This window comes from Eutrigla gurnardus (assembly GCF_963514095.1).
Source record: "Eutrigla gurnardus genome assembly, chromosome: 9".
Taxonomy (NCBI): domain Eukaryota; kingdom Metazoa; phylum Chordata; class Actinopteri; order Perciformes; family Triglidae; genus Eutrigla; species Eutrigla gurnardus.
In genome coordinates this window covers 24,335,198-24,357,271 of record NC_139923.1, presented here as the reverse complement: position 1 = coordinate 24,357,271, position 22,074 = coordinate 24,335,198, and the positions used below count along the sequence as shown (strand labels likewise).

The window sequence follows — 22,074 nt, the reverse complement described above, 5'->3', positions numbered from 1 at the left end:
GCGGAGTGTAAATAAATATAACTGTATTTACCAGGGGTGCTAAGTAGTTTTCTTTACTTAGCACCTATTCAATTGTAGGCCATATATATTTTCCTGATGCAACATGTCTAGCTAGCATGCCTAAAGACACTGGTACGATAGCTAAGCTACCTACCTGAAGCTAACTCATAAAGCTACATCTCCTCTATTGTCCTTCTTACTGCTGTAGCATCACCGTAAACTCTCAACGGGCAAGCTAATGCTAACAAAGGCTAAGGCAAAATCACTTCCTATACTAGTGGACCAGATTTACTATTGAACAATTTGAGTATTTTGTGTAAATGTACCCACTTGTACTAATACGGCTACTTACTGCTATTATATGGGGACTTCAGTGAGTGAGCAATGGAGTGATTTTGGACACAAGTTAGCTAGCTATGGCTAATTGGGAGGTTTTGAGAAAAAGTGACATTAAATGAGGCACATCTCCAAATTGGACTCTAAATTGCCCGTAGGTGTGAATGTGAGCGTGAATGGTTGTTTGTCTCTACATGTTGGCCCTGCGATAGACTGGCGACCTGTCCAGGGTGTACCCTGCCTTCGCCCAATGACAGCTGGGATTGGCTCCAGCCCCCCCGTGACCCTAAATACAGGATAAGCGGTAGAAAATGGATGGATGGATCTCCAAATTGTCAAGGAGAAGTCCAGGACTTACATTTCCTCGTGGTCCGCGATGAAGACGAAAGGCGTACACTTGAAGATATGGGAAAAACATGGCGTCTGGGAACTTTATGCTACTGGGTACGTTAGTAGCATTAGCAAGCTAGCTTTAGTGTTGCTAGCTTGCCAACGAAGATTCGTCTTACAGCGTTATTAAGTGACTTTGACTCACAAACAAACACAATAAAATCTACTATGAGGCAAAAATATCACTGGAACAGGCGAAGTGATGAGGAAAAACTCAGTTTAAAATATGTAATCAAATACATTTTTCTCCACAACTATGTGGAGACCCCAGAAATGATTATTTGACCCCCTCGGGGGTTCTGACCCCCCAGGTTGAGAACCACTGCATTAAATCCATGTAAGCGGAGAACACAAATAATGACAGGCCAGCCTTCAAAATTTGACATCAAACTGAGATATTTTGGAGCCAGAAACCGGACCTGAATAATCTCTGAGCAGATTCATAATATTTTTTATATTAATCTTTATAGAGGGGAGATATATAAAGTCACACATATGTGGTTTCACAATCCCTGAAAAACAGCATAATGTTCCCGGTTCAGGACTCAACAGGCCCCGGAGCCTCTCACACGCCAAATGACGACACCGTTTGCCTGTTACACATTTAGTGACCCCATGCTGATGACCAAAAATATCCTCGCCCAACTCGTATAAGTGTGAAAGCAGCTCCTCAACGCGATCCTCCAACAGTTCAAATGGAGAAAAAACAAAAACAAAACACACATTCACCCCTCTGACATGCAACATTTAAACACAGATATTTAAAAGATGAGCTTCTTGTTGTTACAGCGATATCCAACAGTAAGACACATGAGAAAACATCTGTGGATATACATATATATATATGTACATTAACTTACATTATCAATAGCTCTGTTTTTTTATGAACAATATTTACACAGTATAGTGGAAGAAGGAAAAGTCCTCTTTCCCACCAAGTTTGCCGCAAAAGTCACGTGGTGGAAATCCCTCTTTTGCATCAGTCACATTACAGGTACATGTCAGTTGTTCGTCTTGTTTGGCTTTTAAAGAGTAATCAGCGCAGATCATTCAAAATGACAAATATAGGCTACGAATTAATCACTTTGTACAGGTCCACATGGTTAAGCAAATAATCACAGCATGAGGCAGCAGTTCTTCCTTGCAGCTAAGCAGGGATACACTGATGGCTTGTCACATTACGCTGAGGTCGCTCGTCATCTCCCACACATCGCATTCACGCGTTGGGATGCTCTGTCGTTCAACACGTAACTACGCGTAGCTGTGCGACTTAGCTGAGAACGTCTTGCTGAATGATTGTTACAGTGATGTTATTGGCAAAATTGTGGCATAATACGGCTGTCTTATGACAGCCATTGCATGTTACTGTAATTCATAGTTGACAGATATCAACAAGGCAAGACCGACGGACCATCTGTGCTAAGATAACAAGAAGCATGTTAGCGACGGATGAGCTTCACAGAGACAAAAGATCCTAAAGGGACAGTCCACAAGTCTTTTTTTTCATCCCTCTCAATACAGTGTCACGTCCCTGACGTCCCCCCGGGTAATAGTCTCTGTCCCCGTGTTCAGAAAAGGTCAGGAGGTCAGACGATGGAGCCCTTGGAGGAGGACAGGTGGATGGACTGGATGCGCATGGCCAGGGTTTTCTCCAGGTCCTGCAGGATGTCGGCGCCGGGGCTATCTGGAGGTGTGTCGTACAGCAGCTGTTTGAACGGCTCCAACTCGATCAGGATCAACATGTTCTTTAGGAAGAAGCCTTCGATGTAGGACGCCAAGTCCGGAGCGCCAAGAAACTGGGAGAAAAAGAAAAAAAACGCATTGTTCTTCAGCCAAAATCACATTTTCCAGAAATTACAGATGAGATCTTAAACACCTTAAACTGCTTGGAAGCACGGCTTGTTTTTGTACCGTCCGATAGAAGTATTAGCGTGGGAGTACTTTTTGCACCTTGGTGTGATTGTAGATCTCCACGCAGGTCTCGGTGTTAATGTTCTTGGTGCAGATCATTTCACAGTGCCTCTGCAGCGCCTCCAGCTGGAAGAACTTGGCTGCAGACAGAAGCTGAAAAAAAAAAGAGATTTTAAATTGTTTTATAGAATACAAGGTTTTCAGGGTAAACATAATAACATTGGCTGTTATATTGGGCTAACCTCCATAATGTCAGTGTTCCTGATGTGCAGAGCTTCTGTCCCTCCACAGTAGAGATACTGCATCACCAGCTGAAAAGAGGAAACACCCATAGCAGCTTCCATAGAAGTATGAATACAGGATGAATGTGAGATTCAAAAGCGTCATTACCTGAAAAATGTGATATTTCACATTGCTGATTTCAATGCATGTGTTTTCACCGCAAGGCCTGTTCGCTAGAAGAGATTTAAACCTTGAGAGGCAGAAAAAGAGGAAGGATGACAGTAAGTGGAACAGCAAAATAAACCTGGAACTGCTGTGGAGCAATTTGTTATTTTACATTTTTCTCTGAGGACATCATGTCACATTTGAGTGATGTGTCATTTCTCGTCAGTCCCTTGATGACAAGACTGATTGGTTATCATCAGTGTAACATGACATGAGAGTGAAGTCCTGTCGATGCAGGAAAAATGATTCTGGTCCGGCAGGAAGAAATGTACAGAAGTGATATCAACACGGCAAGTCAAGTGTTTCGTCATTGCTGTTCAAACTCATTTATCTTTTTTAAATTAAAATGTGTTACACATTCAGAGCAATCATAGAGTCACCATTATCTACAGCAGTCATTACCAAAGACTGGGTCAGGACCCAAAGTTGGGTCATTTTATTTAGGTCGGCATATAAATTTGCAGAATTTCTTCTATAGTCTTTAATTTATTATATGTGCAGTTCACCGTTTAGCCACATGAGGGAGCCTGAATGTTCATATCGTCATATTTGTAGCCTACTTCATCATTCATCTACATTGAATCTAATATGAAAGGCTAGCGTACATTCTGTTTGTTTAAATTATGAGATGGAACAAACAAGAACTCTTTAAATCCGCCTTAATGCATTTATTTGGTCATTTAGAACGTATTTAACATGTACTTATATCTCATTTAAATGGTCAGGAAACAAACAGATTCGCTCATATTTTTAAAAAGTGGGTCCCCAGAAGCTAAATTTGGGAATACTAGTCTAAAGCATAATCCTAACTAGAACAGCGACTTTATTACATAATTCCTGCCCCTAGGTGTTTGAAAGCTGATGATTGAGTAAGAGTACCTGTTGGAAGCTGTGAAGAGCAGGACTTTGTGGGCGTAATAAGGCTTCCCTTCCACCAAAAAGGTCACATCTGACATCTCCTTATTGTTCAGGAAGTGAGGATCTGAAAGACACATGGTCAGAAAAAAAAGATTATTATTAAAAAAACCCACATGGGGTGTACAACTTATCCTTACTAGCAAGTCTAGACACATTTCAGCTACTTTATAAAAGGACTTTGTTTGCAATCTCTATTCCAGTCTGTGAACACCAGATGGCGTTACGTGCACTCCCCATTTCCCTGCATTATGCATTAACTAGTAACAGCAGCCTCAAACAAAATAAACCCATGTCGTGCTCCCGTGTTTTGATTCACAGACAGCATTGATTCCACAATGAGAACAAATTAAATTAAAAATCCCAGCTCTCACCCAGGCGTGACGACTGCTTCCTCTTGATCTCTGCCAATTTGGGGATTGGGTAAGGGCCATAACACTGGGTGAAGATTCCAGACAGCTGCTGGCTGATCACCTCATTCTGACAAAACACAGACGGAGAAGCAAAACATCAGAGGGTGGGAAAGCTGCTTCGGCGGGCAGCGCTCAGCCAACATCCATCCAGGAGTTCATGTTACGCAAGAACACTGGCACTAACTTTAGTGCTCCTCTTCCCACGCAAAACGTTCCCAACACAATTATCAGCACGGTGAGAGAGGTTTGACTTCCTGCAGCCTCGTATCACACTCAACACTCACTTTTATTCAAGCAACGGTTTCACGACGAGCCGCATATTTGTGGATGTCTTGAAAGGAGATAAGATGACTATCGGGCTGATTTCTTACACCCTCGGTTCCTCAGAGATCACGGGAACGGGGAACGCCATGACAGGCTGCTGTTTACGAACGTGATGTGTGAAGGACAGAGACAGGAGAGTGAGATCTTCTTTCCCTTACACTTCCCTCGTGTGTGTGTGTGTTGATGAAGCCGGGTGAGAAGGAGGGCCCGTGCCATTCAGCTGCAGCAACGGTGCGAGACGCTACAAGCCCCACTTGTGCCGTCAGGCTGGTTGCTCTCACTGAGGCATGACGCCAACAAACAGCTATTAACGGCCACCTATTCCACCAGGGGCAAATATGCATTTCTGCAATTTTTATTCCCACATTCACTCGCCAGACACACTTTGTGACAATATGAGATAGATAGATACATAGATGGATGGACAGACTGATTGATATAGACAGATCTCTGTTGTGGTCGGTTTCATAGGAACTATTTTCTTTTAACCATAGTTTTTACATTGAACTGCTCACAACCAGGTCTGTGGAAGTCCAGTTGTCTGTGTATTATCGTGAGGAACCTGGCTATGATTTCTGTAAAAAAGAAAATATATAATCCCATCACATTGGAGAGACATCTCTATGGAAGATATCTGAAAAACTAGACAACACACATCAAAATAATATTGAAAAACCCCATAACCCCAACCCCAACTTTCACATTTCTGCTTATATCCCGGGAACGGAGAGTCGAATAGACTCGGGAGTGGGTGATCTCTTCAACCCGTCTGAACACACCAGTCTTTAGCCTGTGTCTCTATGACTTACCATTCCGGAGATACAGCCAATATAAAAAAAGGAATTAACCCCAACCCGAACCCCAACCATAACCCCAGGGGTGTCAGTTTCAGTCAATTTTGGAATTAAATAGATGCAATTTCCCACGTTCTGCTGCATTCCAACATGTTTTTAGAAGATGTCTCTTCGTTATCTAATGTGTCTTGTTCCTAGAAATGAAAAGGAGAATTAAATAGGCCTATCATTGTTATACTGACACTTTCTTATCATGCCTTTGCAGTAGTAGTTACACAACTGACTACAGAATCAAAACAAGCTTTTGTACATTCATAAAACTCGGATTAACACCTGTTGAAAATTCCCGAGCTGGACTGTAACTGGCACTCGTTGCTTAGATACAACAGACCAAAATACACACGTGGAGGCACATTGTGGCAGGGCTCAAGTACTTTGATCACAGGCTTTAAGTCTGTGTTGCCTACGTTGGAGTGTGGTCACAGACACGCAGCGATAAACGCGGTAACATCGGTGACTTCCGTGTGAATCTGCGGCGCTCCGAACCCGAACGTCCTGAAGCAAACATTTCCGGAGAAAGTGAAGCTAAATCGTTGCATGGTGGTTTCAGTGGAACCGAGGCAGCGGACTATGAAAGATGAACGGGCCCCTACCTTGACGTCTCAGACAAATAATGCCAGGGTTCCCAGAGGCCCTTATGAGCTGTGGATCACCGGCCCCACAATATATCAACGGAGACAGAGACAAAGACTGACAGTGAAGCACTGAAGGCTCAGATGGCAGGAGTGTATGTGTGTGAGAAATAAACACTGTCGGCATGCGAGTCTCAGCAGGTCTGCTTGTGACTGTTGTTTATGTGTCAGTGAGTGTGTGTGTGTGTGTGTGTGTGTGTGTCACATCAGCAATGACAGCCAAGCTCATCAGGCCAGCAGGGCAGCACTACGCCGAGCCAGAGTAGACAAAAACAAACCGAGGTGACAGACGGGATGATGTGCTGCTTTAAATCTAATACGGCCCACCGAGGGGAGTAATGAGACGGGGCCTTGATCTAATGAGCAGCTACAGAGGGGAGGCATGTCATAAATCGTCATCATCCTGGGTCATTGATATTGAGGAGGCCTCTGGGGCTCCGTCAGTCCCTGTGAGTAAGCCGAGCAGGTATATATCAGAAAGTCTAGTAGACTAGTACCTTGCTGGCTCTGAGGATCTGGAACATGAGAGGCAGACCGTGCGTGATGAGCTCCTCGGTGTACTCCTCTTCCTCGATGCAGCTGAACTCTTTCAGGAGACCCTGGATCAGAGGTCGGCGGTGCTGATGGAAGCACGTGCGCAGAGACTCCATCCAAGTGTGCAAAGTCCATGGGACCCCTGGGAAAACCGTCACAGAGGAAAACACACATGAAAACATGTCGCATGCAGAATGCAATACCGTAGAAATAGCATGCACATGTTTCAGAGAGTGTTCACAGGAACTAACCCAGGCTCCGTATGTCGATGGTGATGTCTACATGCCCGTGTTCTGAGCTGTGGTACATGGCTTCTTTCAGGGCTTTGAGCTTGGCCTTCCCGGTTCGGATGAGGTCCATCTGAGACGGACTTCGGCCTTCCAGCTCCGAACCCTCCGCCAGAATCTCCTCCAGGGACAAGACATCCCCTTTCCCTTTCTCTGTATGGGACAGCAGCTTACGGAACACATTTCTAGAAGGACAAAAAGCACAAAAACAAAAGTGGAATTTAATTATCTTGGCCCGTACAGATTATAGGACTCCATTAAAATTATCTTGCCAAATACCAAACGGGTGCATTTGTATTAAAATGCACACTTAGAATAAAAGTGACATGATTGTCATTGAGGTCATTCTTGATCTAGTCTGAAATTAACTGTCGCCCAGCAGCTTGGATTGTTACTGCTGCACATAGCTCTGTTTTAATTAACAAGTATGGCTGGATAAACAAATAGCCAGGCATTAAAACAAAACCCTTCAGGAAAGAGCTTCTCATTTGAATGCAAATCTATGTTGAAAGGGTTACAAAGAATTACTTTCGTAGAATGGAAATCTACTATGTTCTCGACGGACGCTAAAAACTAGGATTAGCTGCGACCTCCGATATTAAGTCTGTCATTCTATGAACCCACACAGTTAAAGTGTTTGGACTCTCACCTTGGTGTGAGCTACACAGACATTAAACTACATTAGTTCTAAACATGCAAGATTTTTTAAAACAGGACACTGGTTTAGTTTTAAGACTCTTTTTAATGTTTTTATGTTGTTGTTTTTTAAAGTCTGTTATATGTTTCTTTATGTCGTGATCATCTAGACCAGGACCCCCTTGTAAAATTATAGATTAATCACAATGAGATTATCCTCGATGAAGAAAGGTTAAATAGAAAATAAAATACTATAATTTGTATTGAATAGGTTTAAGTGAATAGAAAAACATGGGCTACCATCAAAAATAATCCCACCTATAAACAGCAGGAGCATGATTTATTTGTACTAAAATTATGTTTTTAATTTATATGGTATAATTACAGAGACACGTTTTAAATTCATGTCCATGTGAACCAACTTGGATACATGTAAGTAGCAGCGCAACCAAATGAAACAGGTGTATTCTTGCCAAATAGAGTTAGATATGCCGGTGTGTGTGTGTTTGGTGTGTGTGTGTGTGTGTGTGTGTGTGTGTGTGTGTGTGTGTGTGTGTGTGTGTGTGTTACACACCTGTGTCCATGTGCTGCTGCCAGACTGTAGGAGTTCATGTCTCCCTGCGGCGCGGTGGAGATGCCGTTACGGTACATGGTCCCCACCATGGGGTCGGCCCCCCGCTCCAGCAGCAGACTCACCAGCTCAAAGTTACCTGTGGATGAAAAAAAAAACACAATTGGCAGAGCTTATACCCACACACACACACACACACACACACACACACCCATCTGATTAAAAAAAGACAAATGAGAGCGAGGCAAACATCCCATCATCCCCCCCTGGGATAACTACGCCTCTGAAGTCATAACTCAGCCCCGCGTCACGCTGACAGTGAGGTGCCGGTACAGACGGCCAGCTGCTGATGTCAGCCTGCTATAACGGGCGACAGAGGACGGGAGTCACGCTGCGTCTCTGTACCTGCAGCAGCAGCCAGCTGCAGCGGCGTCTCCGTGTAGTTCTCCATCCCGTCCTGCAGGGAGCCCTCCACGTTGGCTTTGGCATCCAGCAGCAGCTGCAGAGGTCGGGTGGAGCCGCGGTGGGGGACACGGTGGGGGACACGGTGGGGGACACGGTGGGGGACACGGTGGGGGACAGACACGTAGACACAGAGACGAGGGTGAGGAGAAGAAGTCAGTTGGCGAATGGGAATTATCTGAAGTCAGTCAGCTTCTTGCATCTCATCACTGTTTCATGCAAAACACAGGGAATATTTAACTTTCATGTACAGCCAATGTTTACTCTGACTACTCTGTTCCTCTTCAGATACTACATGTACTACTGACATACTGACATACTAACATTTTGGGGGAAATACACATATTTAATCTCTTGCTGAGGGTTAGATGTGAATATTGATATCACCCTGCTTTATATGAAGAACAGCTAGCAGCCAGTTCGCTTAGGAAGACATAGTCAGAGCCATGTAAAACCAAAAAGTGTTGTTTTTACATTAAATGGATTACATGGATGAAATAAACGAGATATAATGTGTTAATGAGTGAGCTCTAGAGATGCTGGGAAGCTAGATGCTGGGAAGCTAGCTGTTGCTCTCGGCTACATGTAAGCTAAAAATAACTACCTCCTGGCTCATATTTATTTCATATTTACGGTACATGCATTAAAGTGGTATCAATCTTTTAATAAAGCTCTTAACGAGATGAATTAGTCTATTTCCCAAAACGTCAAATTATTCTTTTACTGTTTGCTGCTATTTTTAAATGCCAATGAAGCACTAATAGCTATGAGCCAAATAGTGTAGGCTTAATTGCTTCATAAATCAGTTTTACTGCTTTATTGATACTCAATATTTTGAGTTATTTTATATTTAAAACGATCTATTACGTAACACTCCTCAAAGACCTGCTGAAAAACATTCATAAATGATGCTGCAGATCTATAAATAGTGTTTTTTTAATCTAAACAACTTCCTGAATCTCAGAACTTTATGCCATATGATTAAAAATGATTTAAATACAACATTCATATCTGAGACAATATGCTCAATATGGTTTTACTCAGAATCCAATTCATTCAGCTGAGGTGAAATTGTGGTTTCACGTGGCTTAAACATTTCCATTAATGACTGGAAACCCAATGGACGGATCATTTAGAGGACAAACTGATTTAGTGAAATGAGTTCGATAACAATTAGACTGCTGTGTTTCCACCTTTCACTCGCTAAATGCAGTCGGATCCATTCGCTCCAAATGGAAACTGACCGGAGTCCGAGTTTAACACAATTGTTCAGATCTAAACCCCGCTGGATAAATCCCCCCCATTAAAGATAACAAAAGGGTCATTTTGTACAACACAGCATGAAAACAAAGAGGAGGAGAAAACTCGTAGCGGCGGACCATTATCATCATCACCACCAAGAAGCTTTGATGACAAAAATGACAATGATGAGCGGCCGTGAGCTGAAGCACAACAACGACGACGTCACGATGAAAGAATCACAGGTGAGAAAGGACGTCACTACCTGCACCACAGGCACATGTCCGTGCAACACAGCGAAAGTGAGTGGCGTCGCCTGCCGCGTTTCGGGAAAGACTGAGGGGTGCTTGTGCACTGAGTGTGGCACCTGGGGAAGGGACACGGGGAGGTGGGGTGGGTGGGTAGGAGTGAGAAAGGTGGAGGGAGAGAGAGACGAAGCCGTTAAAACTAGTACACAAGCACAAGGAGGGAGGAGGGGGGGAGGAGGGGGGGCAGGAAGCTCTACAGGAGAAACTAGAGTAATTAACCAGGAACCCCCGGGGCTGCAGAGGACATCCTGTCACTTTGTTGGCCTTCTAATGAACACGATGGATTGATCTGTCTCGTCCTAATGGTTTCACTCTGATCTTTCCAGTTCTCTGACGGGGATCTGACCCAAAGCCCTCTGAGGATCCTCTCTCCGGGTCAGGCCGCGATGAATAACTATGAGTCAAATGGAAGCGTGACGTCCATGAGACGCATGAACAAAGCACAAAAGCACGTATGGAGGAGATGAAATGATACCAGCAGAATAGTTAGTGTGAAATACAATGCACTATGATTACTTTATGGGTTTCTGCACAATATGAGTGTTCTCCAAACTTCAGTTTTGTTTTTCAGTCCCCGTATTGACAAAAAAATAGTATCATTTCATTTCACTCATTGCCTTAGTCTTGTTTTCCTACATTTGAGTAGGAACTGTTAAGTATTTTATTGTTTCCCGACATGTTTTACTGAAATGGCGGTTACCAGGGATTCTAACTTTCACAGGAACAGAAATCGTTTGAAAGCTGCCCAGCTGGTGAAAGAAATTCCAAACAGGGTTCAAAACCAGATGCATGAAAAGAATCTGAAAATGGGTCATTTTTTATTCCAGTGTGCTTTGTGCTTTGGCCAGGGGTCATGAATGCAGTGGCCTGCAAATCAACTCTGGCAGAATGGCTGATGGGTAATGTTGTTTGCTGAGGTGACTAACTGAGGACCAGGATCATGAGGCCTTAACTGAACCACCTTCAAAAGCTGCCGTCTCCATCCTCTGCAGTCTCTGAGAGGAATTCAGCTCAGGTGATCTTTATCGCTTTTTTCCCCCCGACAGAGAAAGAAAATGACTCAGCTACAAACCGCTTTTCTCTAAATACTAAAATAAACGCCACATTTAATTTTCAGTCTGTTTGCATGCTGCTGTTTATCCTCTAAAGTGGCAGAGCAGTCAGCGCCTCATGATCACTTCACATTTAGCACCGTGACACATGAGAGAGAACAAAGAAGGGGAGATGAGGGACAACACGACTGGTTTTCTCCAATTAAACACCACACACAATATTTAGAGAGCTACAAACAATACACATACAGAACTGCACATATTATAGAATAAAAAAAGCTGAACGCTCCTGTCTCATTAATTTATACAATACTGATGTCTCTTATTAAAATGCCATTTTAAAAGCACTGGGTAGAGTTTAATTATTTTTAAAAAGTTTTATCTGACAAGGGCAACGTGTACTCGATTCTGCCCCGGGGGATTTTTACGTAACGATAATCCTTCCTTCATTTGACTTTGATCTACCCAGCATCGAAACAGGAATTGCAGTAAAAAAAAAGCACTGACCTCGCTGTTTATATCAGCTCCTGCATCCAGCAGCATCTGCACCATGGCCTCGTCTCCACGGACACAAGCGTACATCAGCGGCGTCATCCCCTACGCGATCAAAGGGAACGCCGGCCATCAGTGTCAGAAGTTAAAGATGCAATTCAGTGTTTTAATCAAATGCAGAAGAGCATCAGACCCCAAATTGTCCCACATTTGACTTTGTGCCACTTAGTTGTTATCATTTCTGCAAGGAGAGTCATGCAAATGCTCATGTGTGTGTGCATCCGTGAGTGAGTGTGCAACTCTGTGTCTGTCCACGGCTAATCTCCCGTTCCGCTGTAGCAAACCTGCATGATATTTTGGGGGCGGCTGGTTACGGCTGCACGCTCAAGGACCTCTCTAGTCTAAAAACACCTCTTAGTGTTTTGCCTGTTTTATACAGCCATTGACTGCGTGCTGTATCCTCACTCACTACTCTTCACAGCACGCCAGTGATAACACAGCTGAGCCGCTTCTCTGCGCCCAGAGACACAGTGGGGGGGGGGGACAGTTTGCTGAGTTTTTATGGTTTTGGATGGTGTGTTCGGCTAACACCTTACAGCTATCGGAACAACCGGTGCACACACACACACACTGCTGTGCGGTTAGCCAGTTGTGGCTTGTATTCATTCAATCACACTATAAAGCAGTGACACATCTGGCAGAGTTCTGCACACCGTTCTTGTTTCACTTACATAGTAGTACAAAGCAAGACTGAATTTGTGTCCTTGACAATTCCAATCCTGGCACCTCGAGTCTGATGAGAATGTTCTGCTATTGAACGTTTTTTTTTAAAGGAAACCATATTAATCAACATCGCCTCTGGGCCACCAGGGACACCAGCAGAGCTTGTTTGGCAAAAGAATTAAAAAAAAAGAAAAAGGAAAGAAAGCAAACTCTGTCTTTGGAAAGTTTCTGCTTAGATCAGCCCCAAACTGATTACACGAGCAGTATTCCCCTGATCCTTTACTGTACTGGAGGTGGTGGTCGTGATGTAATGCGGAGCACCTTGGCAGGAAGGCTCCAGGAGAAAATACATCAGAATAAGGCTTTCAAGGCTGCCTGCTCACACCCGCTTAAAGGTGAAGGAGCCGTGCAAACAAGAGGTTCTGTTCCACCGGCTGTGTGTGTGTGTGTGGGTGTCGTTATAAATGTGCATATGCATTATTTAATATGTTGACCGTGTCTCTAACCTGCTCACTCGTGCTGTTGATGCCGTCGGACCCCAGCAGGTTAACCGCCTGCTTCACCAGGTCCGTGCGTCCGCAGCTGAGCATACGGAAGCCCAGGTCCTGCAGGAACTTTGCCTCAGTAGAGGCCGCGTCCAGTTTCCTCGAGGCACAGAAGCAGTCATCCGTTCTGAAGGGCGAAAGCACACACACGAGTGATTCACAATGCAAGCTTTGCAACGCACGATATTTCTTTTTATTTTGCCTGATCACCTGGGCGAGTTACATTCCTTAACACTACAGGGAGGATGCTCATATCAGTGTGTTTGTGCGAGTTCAGATATGTCCCTGCTGCTGTTTTCCTTTTGAATGTGCAGACAACCGTACCGGAGCTGACGGGGCTCGCAGTCCACGCCGGGCAGCAGCAGCCGGGCGGCCTGCCGAACGTCATCGCTGTCCACGGAGAAGCTGCGTCTGTGCTCGGTGTGCACCACGGCCACGCGCACCCACTCCATCAGAGGCGGCAGCGCCATGAACGGCCTGCAGGGGGAGAGAGAGGCACGTGTTTTCCGGCCACCAGAGACTCAACGCTGAACTTCAATCATACTCGGTACTTAAGTGTGCCCAGGCTCCTCCGAGGAAAATCCATCTCATACTCAGAATTTGCATGTTAGTTCAGAGATGTTGGCAGCCGTAGAGGACGTTTGAGAACAGGATGAACTCCGTCTACAAGATGGAATCAAAGACTCCACAACTTGTATGTCATAGACAAGACACTTTGATGTGAGGAAGTCTAAACTGAGCTCAGATCATAATAGATTATGGACCTGAGATCAAAAAATGCTAATTCTGTTTTTTTGGGGGGAGTTTTTTCTGCGTCAGCTATGAAGATTTGTATCTGCTGTGTCTTGAATCTCTTCACGGTCTGTTCTGCTCTATTCTGGAGATTTAAAGCTTGACAGGGGGATGTTTTAAAACCCTGCTGATGTTGTGAAGGCTCAGGGGGTTGAACCAAAGAAGCCTGTATATATGAGGTGCTTTAAAAACCTACATAACGCACTGCAACATATGATGCATAATAGTTGCATGCCTTAAAATGCAATGCAATGTTATCTCATATAACACTCTGCAATGAATTTAATTGCTTTTAATGTATTTCTTTATATCGCGGTGCTCTTTAAAAAATGGGTAGAGAGTTTGGTTGCTGCATACCAACATACAGCTTTTATGAAAGCTCACTATATCTGCTGTATTTATTGGTGTTTTTCAAACCCACTGCGCTGGTGGATCCTGAGCTGACAATGAGCAGCGTGGAAACGTGGAGGCAGAGAGAAAACCCGCCTCACTGAGAGGAAATCTCTTCCATGAGAACCTACAGAACCCACGTTCCTATACCTCTCCCCTCCACTCGTCCTGCATCTGCCTCGGCGTGCATGACTATACATATGCATGATGATGCATTTTGACCTCCGTTACTGTACTGACGGCATGTTTATGGATATAAATACACACTTGGGCCAAACAATGAGCTGCCATGAATACATTCTGCAAACGCACAACCTCATTATACTTTATCGCTGCAGTGAGCACCGCGTTAATGTGATGATGGTAAGTATCATGGTGAGGCAAGTGATATCTGCTGGTAGAACGCATTATGAAGGTTGATAGTGACCGGTGTAATTAAAGAAAAATGTTTATATTATTAAATCTGACATTTCACGTTTTTTCGATAAATGACATCAGACCCTAGCATTGACAATCAGTTTGGTTTCATAAGCATACGTCAGTTTGTCTGAATGCCGCTGAGGAAATAAGCCGCTCGTGTGTTTTCCTACAAGCTGTCACGCATGCCGTGTGTGTACTTGATGATACTTAAGTCTCCGTCCTGCGGGATTTACTGTCCAATGCATCACTTTCACAAAGGACGTCTCGATGCCTGGAACGTCCTTGACACGTGCTCGGCCCTTCATCTGTCAGTCACTGTTAATTAGTCACTCATCAGTGCTGGATCAGAGTTGGATCTTATAATAACGGTTTGATCTGCTGAGAAACGCACACCCTTTTGTTGTGCTCACTTCAAAGGGGGCCTGACCTGCAGCCCATGTGACGCCATTGACTTCGTTAAAGCAGCACAGAGCAGCTAATGAAGAGGCAAGGTACGTATATCGTCCATGCATTCCCTCACGAGGATTAGTTCACACGCAGGTCAAGGTCTGACTCTTTCCGATCTCAGGGCTTTCCCTGATGTTGACTCTGGCGGTGTGCTGAGATATTACTAAAACAAACATACGTGATATAACGTGAAATGGTGATTAGAGCTAAAGCAGATGTGGGCCAGACACCTGGGACGCACATTGGCTGATAACTCCCAGTTCCCCGGAGGAGGGCTGCTCAGGCTCAACTGTCAACTGTGTAAGGGGTACAGTAGGATATGATAAGTAGAAAAAATAGCTCACTCAGAAGAAAAAAAAAAAGCTTTTCATGAGTCGTAACTGCAACACATCTAAGGACTGCCTTGTGCTTTTCTGATCTAATGTGGGAAAACTATGAATCGTCCAAAAAGCGACACGATGAGGGATCTGGAAACACCATCACCATGGAAACATCGCCTTAGCCTTATGCCACCAATTCAGGACCAATTATCAATACTGACTGTGGACGCCCCTTCCTGCCGCTGCTCAGGTCACCCAGAGGACTCGTCTCAAGAAGCCAGGAAGTTGACAATTCACTTATATAAAGCTGTACTTTCCTTCCAGAGGAGAACATCTGGTGTGCCATTTTAAGGGGGGGGTGAGCACGGAGAGACAGAAATATAACAAAAGTCTGCAGAGGCGTACAGTTACGGAAGAATGATCTCTGCATTTCTCCACGGAAGGAACATTATATACGGATGGTGTCTGTGATGCAGAGGTGTAAATTGTGGCTTTTCTCACTGGGGGTTTCATGGCGTTCTTTTATTGTCATTAAAGGTGCAGTAATGATACAGTATCGCACTACAGAGTGAGGTGAAAGGGTCTGATGGATTAATCAACACATCACTTTTTACTTTTACATAAGAACACTAAATATTAAGTTTGCAATAATGAAAGCAAACCTTTGACCTATTGTGCTGACATGGCAGCAGATAGGGAGCAACATTAGCATTAATTAATTTACAGCACTGTAGCTTTAATTACGTCTGCTTTAGTCTGGCCTCTTGGTCGTGATGTCATGCTCAGTCAATCGGATACTTCGCCCGCAAACCAGGTCCAGGAAAAGGGTTATCCTACGTCCAACAAGGCTACGACACTGAAGTTCAGTTCAGTTATCTGCATCACCACCACACTAACCTTACAAATCGCTGTGCATTACTGCTTTACGCTACCTTTGTATTTGTTCTTGAAACTTGTGTGTGGAGGACTACAGATCTTGGATTCACTACATCGCTACACTAGGCCACTGTCAATGTTGAACAACGCGGAAAGCAGTTGCTAGCATAGCTGCTAAGCTAAACGCTAGGTGCGTTCATAGGGCTACAGATGAATGCTACTTCTAACTTAATGCGTAAACAATGATCCGAAAGGCTAAGGTACATGTCAGAGTATACAGTTTGAGAGAATGAGATGTAACTGTTCTGATTCAATTAAACAATGTTGTCATATCACTGTGTGCTTAAAGGTTGTATCAGCGATTCTGGGCCGAAACATAAATGATCACATTCATCTGTTTTTACCTCACGATCCGCTAGCTGCCCGCCCCATAAGCAGGCCGTCAAAAAAACGCGTCTCTCTAGGCAGCCTAGGCTCCGAGATCGCACACAAAAACAAATGGTACTACCAACACCTCAAAAGCAAAATAAACAGTGTTCCAACCACTCACAGACAAGGGGTGGGTGGCACGTTCATGATCATTTTTCAAAACACGGGAGGGAGGGGCTAGCTGGCTCTGTTTGTTTTGGATCTCGCAACGGAAGTGAGGGCAACCGGAATCGCTAATACAACCTTTATATGTTATTAACAGTAGCATATAGGCTATCTTATCTAGTTAGGCTATCAGGTGTGAGGTTCCTTCCAAATACAGTCACGCACCTAACATAATGACAGTTTTTTTTGTTGGACTTTTTTTTTTATTATTATTATCTTATATCGTAAATTTCCACATGAAAACATGCGTGAATGCTAGTGGAATTTTCATTTTTTGTCTCGGGGAACCCAGCCCGAAACCAGCGTTTTTTTTGTTTTTTTTTGCACCCCCACTTTCAAACTCGTTCCCGCGCCGCTGCATGCATGTGTCTGTAAATCCAACTATTCACTCTTATTTAAGCTCAGTTTTTGGTCTCCACCAACCCCTGAGACAAAACATATATTTTCCACTTCCTTATCCTCTCTATGGCTCTCAGCCTCAAGCTCAACTGTTGTATATGAAAAGTAAATATTTAAAAAATGGTCACAAATATTTAGCTCACAGCTGGGCGCTGTAGGTTTTTAAGGAAACATTGCCAAAACAATAGTAAGTTGTACATTTGTTGGGGACTATTTTTCGCTCGGTTCAGTGTTGAGGAATTTGGAGCTCGTCTTTTCTAATTTATCTACTTGTTTTTGCTTCTCACCTCTCTGTTTGTAAGGTGACCTTCGAGGGCTCAACGTTGGGGTTCTCCCACTCCATCTGAGGGCAGTGCATGAAGTAACACAGGGTGTAGATGGCTTCGGGCGCCCAGTGGATAACGCTGTTCTTCTGGTGGACCGGCGTTCCATTGCTGTGGTTCTTCATATACAGCGGCTGTAGATGGTGCATGGCCCGGGATACCAGGTCACCTACACACACGTCATACAGGGAAACACAAAAGGAACACGAATAATGAGATAGGACTTCATGTGCAGGCACGGGGGTGAAAAGACGCAGAGGAATCATCCTCATTCCTTCCAGGCCTCTTTGAGCTCACTCTGTCAGGGGAAATGTAGAGTTTCCCTGCACCACAGTCAGGAAAAAGACAGGGTTCATCCCAGTCCTTTCTGTGCTGCTCACTAGGGGAGGGCAGGAGAATAAGCATGCTCAGGACTGCACTGTGTGGAGAATGAATATTAATAGATAAACATTAGCTACTCCAAGCTATTTCCCCTGCATAATTTGTCAGTGCTTTAAGGTCATGCAGTTGGGCTTTAGAAATCAAAGCTTGAGAAGACTCTGCTAACAAAAAAATTTGAATATTTTTAAAAAGAAAGTAAACAGTTCTTGGAAAAAGTGTGTTCAGCTCCTCTCGTTAAGGGGCAGAACAGGGCAGCAGAAATTGAGAGATGAATTAGAAGTTTCTCTCACAGCCAGACGGACAGTCAAGACCACCTTCAACAAAACATTATTCCACCTGAGTGCCAGAGTACGACCACTCTGTGTTATTACAACACGGACTCAAATCCCATTTCGCTGAACGCCGTCGCCTCTCCTTCCTGTCTAGACCCAGTGCACGATGAGAAAATGTAATGAAATTCTGAAGCAGGGTCACAAAAAAAAACAACCCTGTTTCGTATTGTTCGGGTCAATTGGATACTACTCAAGGCGACAAGTAGTAGAGCATGATGGCACTCGGTTCCCCCCGTTTAAATGAGCTGTACTGTATGTTTGCCTGTACCATACACAGCAAGAACAAACACTCTTTTCCATGGACAAAAGGTCTTGTTTGGTTTGTTTAGCATCAAAATTGCGCTATTTGGCGCCTGCCAAGATTCCATTTAGCCGAGACAATGTGAGAGGCGAGTGTGAAAAGGACGCCTGGACGAGGGGAAAGCATTCATGCAACGAAACAGTCAATCTCTCAGCTGTCCTTTGGGAGCAGTGGTGGTGCTGTGCTGATAGAGAAACACACTGGACAACATCCACTGATGCAATGAGAAGGAAATATCATGACAGGCCTGATTATGTCTTGTACAAACTTGAAAAGTCAAGCTGAAATGAAATGAACCCTCAAATTGTTGCTCATATTGTGCACATTTAAAAAATATAGCATAAAATGTGTATTTTATATCAGAATCCAATGTTTTATTCTTCCTAGAAAACAAAATATGACGTGTGCTTTCATCAGCTAACCAATCAGCCGACTACATCATGACATCCATCCATCAATCAATCTGCAGCTACGGAAGAAGGTCGTGAGCTGATCTTTTGAACGATCATATGAAATTCTTCCCAATGTCGCGTCCCGCCTGCCGATCCTGTTTCACTCGTAAATACATCACCATACGGAAGCTAGATACTCAAATGCCGTCTCAGCTCGACTTAAAGCTAAAGCCCAGCACTTCCTCTCTGTCGCTATCTGTTGCTCCTCCTGCGTCGTTCTCTTAATTGCACCAACCGGAGTACAGATACACTTGTAACAGTGGCCTCTCAGGCTCGGTAAGGGGAGCTGAGGTGGTCAGAAACAGCCGGCTCTCATGTATTATTTATGCTGGCCTGTGACATTTCCTATGCTAGCGGAGGAGGCATGGCCGGGGCTGAGGAGGAAGATTATTTCTAACACAGAGAGAGTGCAACAGTGGCTAAACGCGTAGCGTGAGATTACTGCCAGGTGCAGGCCCAAATATGTGCTGAAAAAGGATTCGCTCGTTGTTTTCAGTGATGTATCGGCGAGGATTCTCTGTTTTGGCCACACAAAAAAAAGGAGGGAGGAGCAGTTTAATAAGCTAAAACGCCAATAGGCTTTTCATTATAAGAGTCCAGGCTTTAATCAATACTTAATTCTGGTACGGTAATTAAATCTTTATGCTAACAAGACAAGAAGAGGAGAGGTGGAGGACACACACAGCAGGCCCTGTTGCTCATGTACTTCACTGATTGCCTTTAAGCAGTGGGGCAACACTCTGTTTGTATTTCAACGCTTTCAAAAAAATCCCCCTAGAAAAGTCCAAATCACACAAATATGCCAGTCTCCAGCCCATAACGGTGCGGCTTTGATTTACGAGTTTTTTTTTTTATGAGACTTGGCACCTTTAAGGTCAGTTAGCAGCAATGCAGCACCCACACAACAAGCAAACTGCTCATTACTTCTGTAGAGACCGTGAAGGCTAATGTTTAACGGCGATAGAGAGAGAGGAAGTCTTTGGAAATGTAGAAATTAGCTCTCATCGCTGACAGAGCGATTGTCTTCATGTCCATAACGGTGAATAAATATGCAGTAACCAGCTTCGCCTTGGCTTATTGATGAATGGGTCCCGGCTGCAAAGTGCAGCTGCTGCCATCGACACACTTACAGTTCTCTGCTGTTACGCGGCCGTGATTACATTTAATGGTGGTCATTCTGAATCAATGAGGTGCTAAGCTTCGCACTTTTAGCTTCTTCCGTTCGAAAAAACATGCACCACATCCATCCGAAAGTGGTGCAGTTAAGGAGAAGATGAGAGAGTGGCAACAACGAGTGAACTCTCTTTGTAAAACACCATTGAGGGAAATGTTTCCTTAAATGAGGGGAACTCTCACAAAGAGTGTCTTTCCTCCTCATTACCCATCTCTACTGTGGAGAACTGGAGACTGAGGAGTCATGTGTTAAAGCCTGTGATGGGAACAAGCACACGGCGTCCCTGCAGTCATCAGGACCGGTTCGTTTGCACCCAAGGTAACATCACCAGACTCCCCTTTCTGTCTCTGGAGTCTTTATTAGAGGAGGAATGGTGTGTGTAGCATGAAGGTGGGAGATGTGATGTACGTCCTCGTTACGGTCCATGTGGTACTCCGTTCTCCTTTTCTAGACACTGGAGAATTGTACTAATTTATTCTGCACACTACCCCTCATTGATCGCACATTGCTTTTGTCATGTGAAACCCTTGTAACCTTGGCGAATTCATGTTTTAACCTCAGATTATTAACTTCCGAGATTTAAAGACATGATCTCTGTCTTTGAGCCCGTACTTCAAAATCACCACCGCAGAGCAAAAGATGTTTGGACATGAAGCATTAAAAGCATCAAATTGCCTCATTAGATAGCAATATCTAATGCCAGTAGTATTCAAATGACTTTGAAATCTATTTTGAGAGTAACGGTTGCCTTAAAAAACATCTTCTATTAGTTTTTCTGTAACATTTGACGGACAACGGTCCTGATTTACACTGAGAATAAAGCAAGATGAAAATCATTTGATGGGCAAAATGAGAAAGAATGATCGCAAAAAAGCCTTTTCCTTGCCATCTGAAATCTGTGTCCAATAATGAATAATGATGTTCCAAAGAGTGTTTTCAAATCAGCATTCAGAACTAATATTGCCGTAGGAAGTATCCATAAGGGTAAGCATTCATTATTCATACTGGCTTATATAGTAGCTGGTAATAAAGGTTAAAAGGCCATAAAGAATATGAATAAGAAGTTTAAAATCCAGCTGCCACTGTCTATTTAATCTGTTAAACCAAACACACAGATGAGCAAAATATTGAAAGGTGAACAGGACCTGAACTAATCAAATTCTGTAGTCCAGCAAGGCTCAGTGGGTTTTTTTCTTGGTTGAGGGATGCTGTCAATGGAAAGACACCAAATTGGAGATTGGTTTTGCACAGCCATATTTTTTGCATCGTCATCCCAACAACTCGCTCAGTTGGCTGGTTGGTTAGGCTGCCAGAATCACGGAGGATGATTTCCAGATTGATATGTTTCAGCAAAGTGTTGTACCGACCCCTGAAAGGATAAATCTTATTTGAGATTTGACAACTTTTAAACCGTCCATAAGAAAAATTGGTGTTTTTCCAATCATTAAGCAGATCAACGGAGCCACAAATTAGATAAAAAGTGTTTCTACCACTTATATCTGCATGATAAATCCATCCATCCATCCATCCATTGTCTACCGCTTATCCTGTATTCAGGGTTGCGGGGGGGCTGGAGCCAATCCCAGCTGTCATTGGGCGAAGGCAGGGTACACCCTGGACAGGACGCCAGTCTATCACAGGGCTGCATGATAAATATGAGCCAAAATATGTCTTTACCTTTTATACAGGCTAGCTGTTCCCCCTTGTTTCCAGTCTTAATGCTAAGCTAAGCTAGCCATCTCCAGGCTGTGGCTCCTAATTACGCGTACAGACATCGATTTTCTCATCCAACGCTCAGCAAG

At 43.9% G+C, this 22,074-nt stretch overlaps 1 protein-coding gene across 2 annotated transcripts; it reads right to left on the bottom strand.

The window, feature by feature from the left end:
- Positions 1-1,194: 1,194 nt before the first annotated feature.
- Positions 1,195-17,795, bottom strand: LOC311017948 (ankyrin repeat and BTB/POZ domain-containing protein 3-B-like). Of its 2 annotated transcripts, XM_084016655.1 has the most exons (15): positions 17,597-17,795; positions 13,396-13,548; positions 13,033-13,198; positions 11,819-11,908; positions 10,217-10,318; positions 8,656-8,749; positions 8,254-8,389; positions 7,008-7,228; positions 6,720-6,898; positions 4,374-4,479; positions 3,964-4,066; positions 3,028-3,109; positions 2,880-2,948; positions 2,677-2,790; positions 1,195-2,522 (listed from the first exon to the last, which is right to left on the bottom strand). In XM_084016655.1, exons 1-15 carry the CDS (start codon positions 17,779-17,781, stop codon positions 2,313-2,315), a joined length of 2,010 nt encoding a protein of 669 aa, XP_083872781.1. In that variant the 5' UTR covers positions 17,782-17,795; the 3' UTR covers positions 1,195-2,312. The 2 variants fall into 2 exon arrangements, with proteins under 2 accessions (XP_083872781.1, XP_083872782.1); XM_084016656.1 differs by lacking the exon at positions 10,217-10,318.
- Between the last annotated feature and the right edge of the window lie 4,279 nt (positions 17,796-22,074).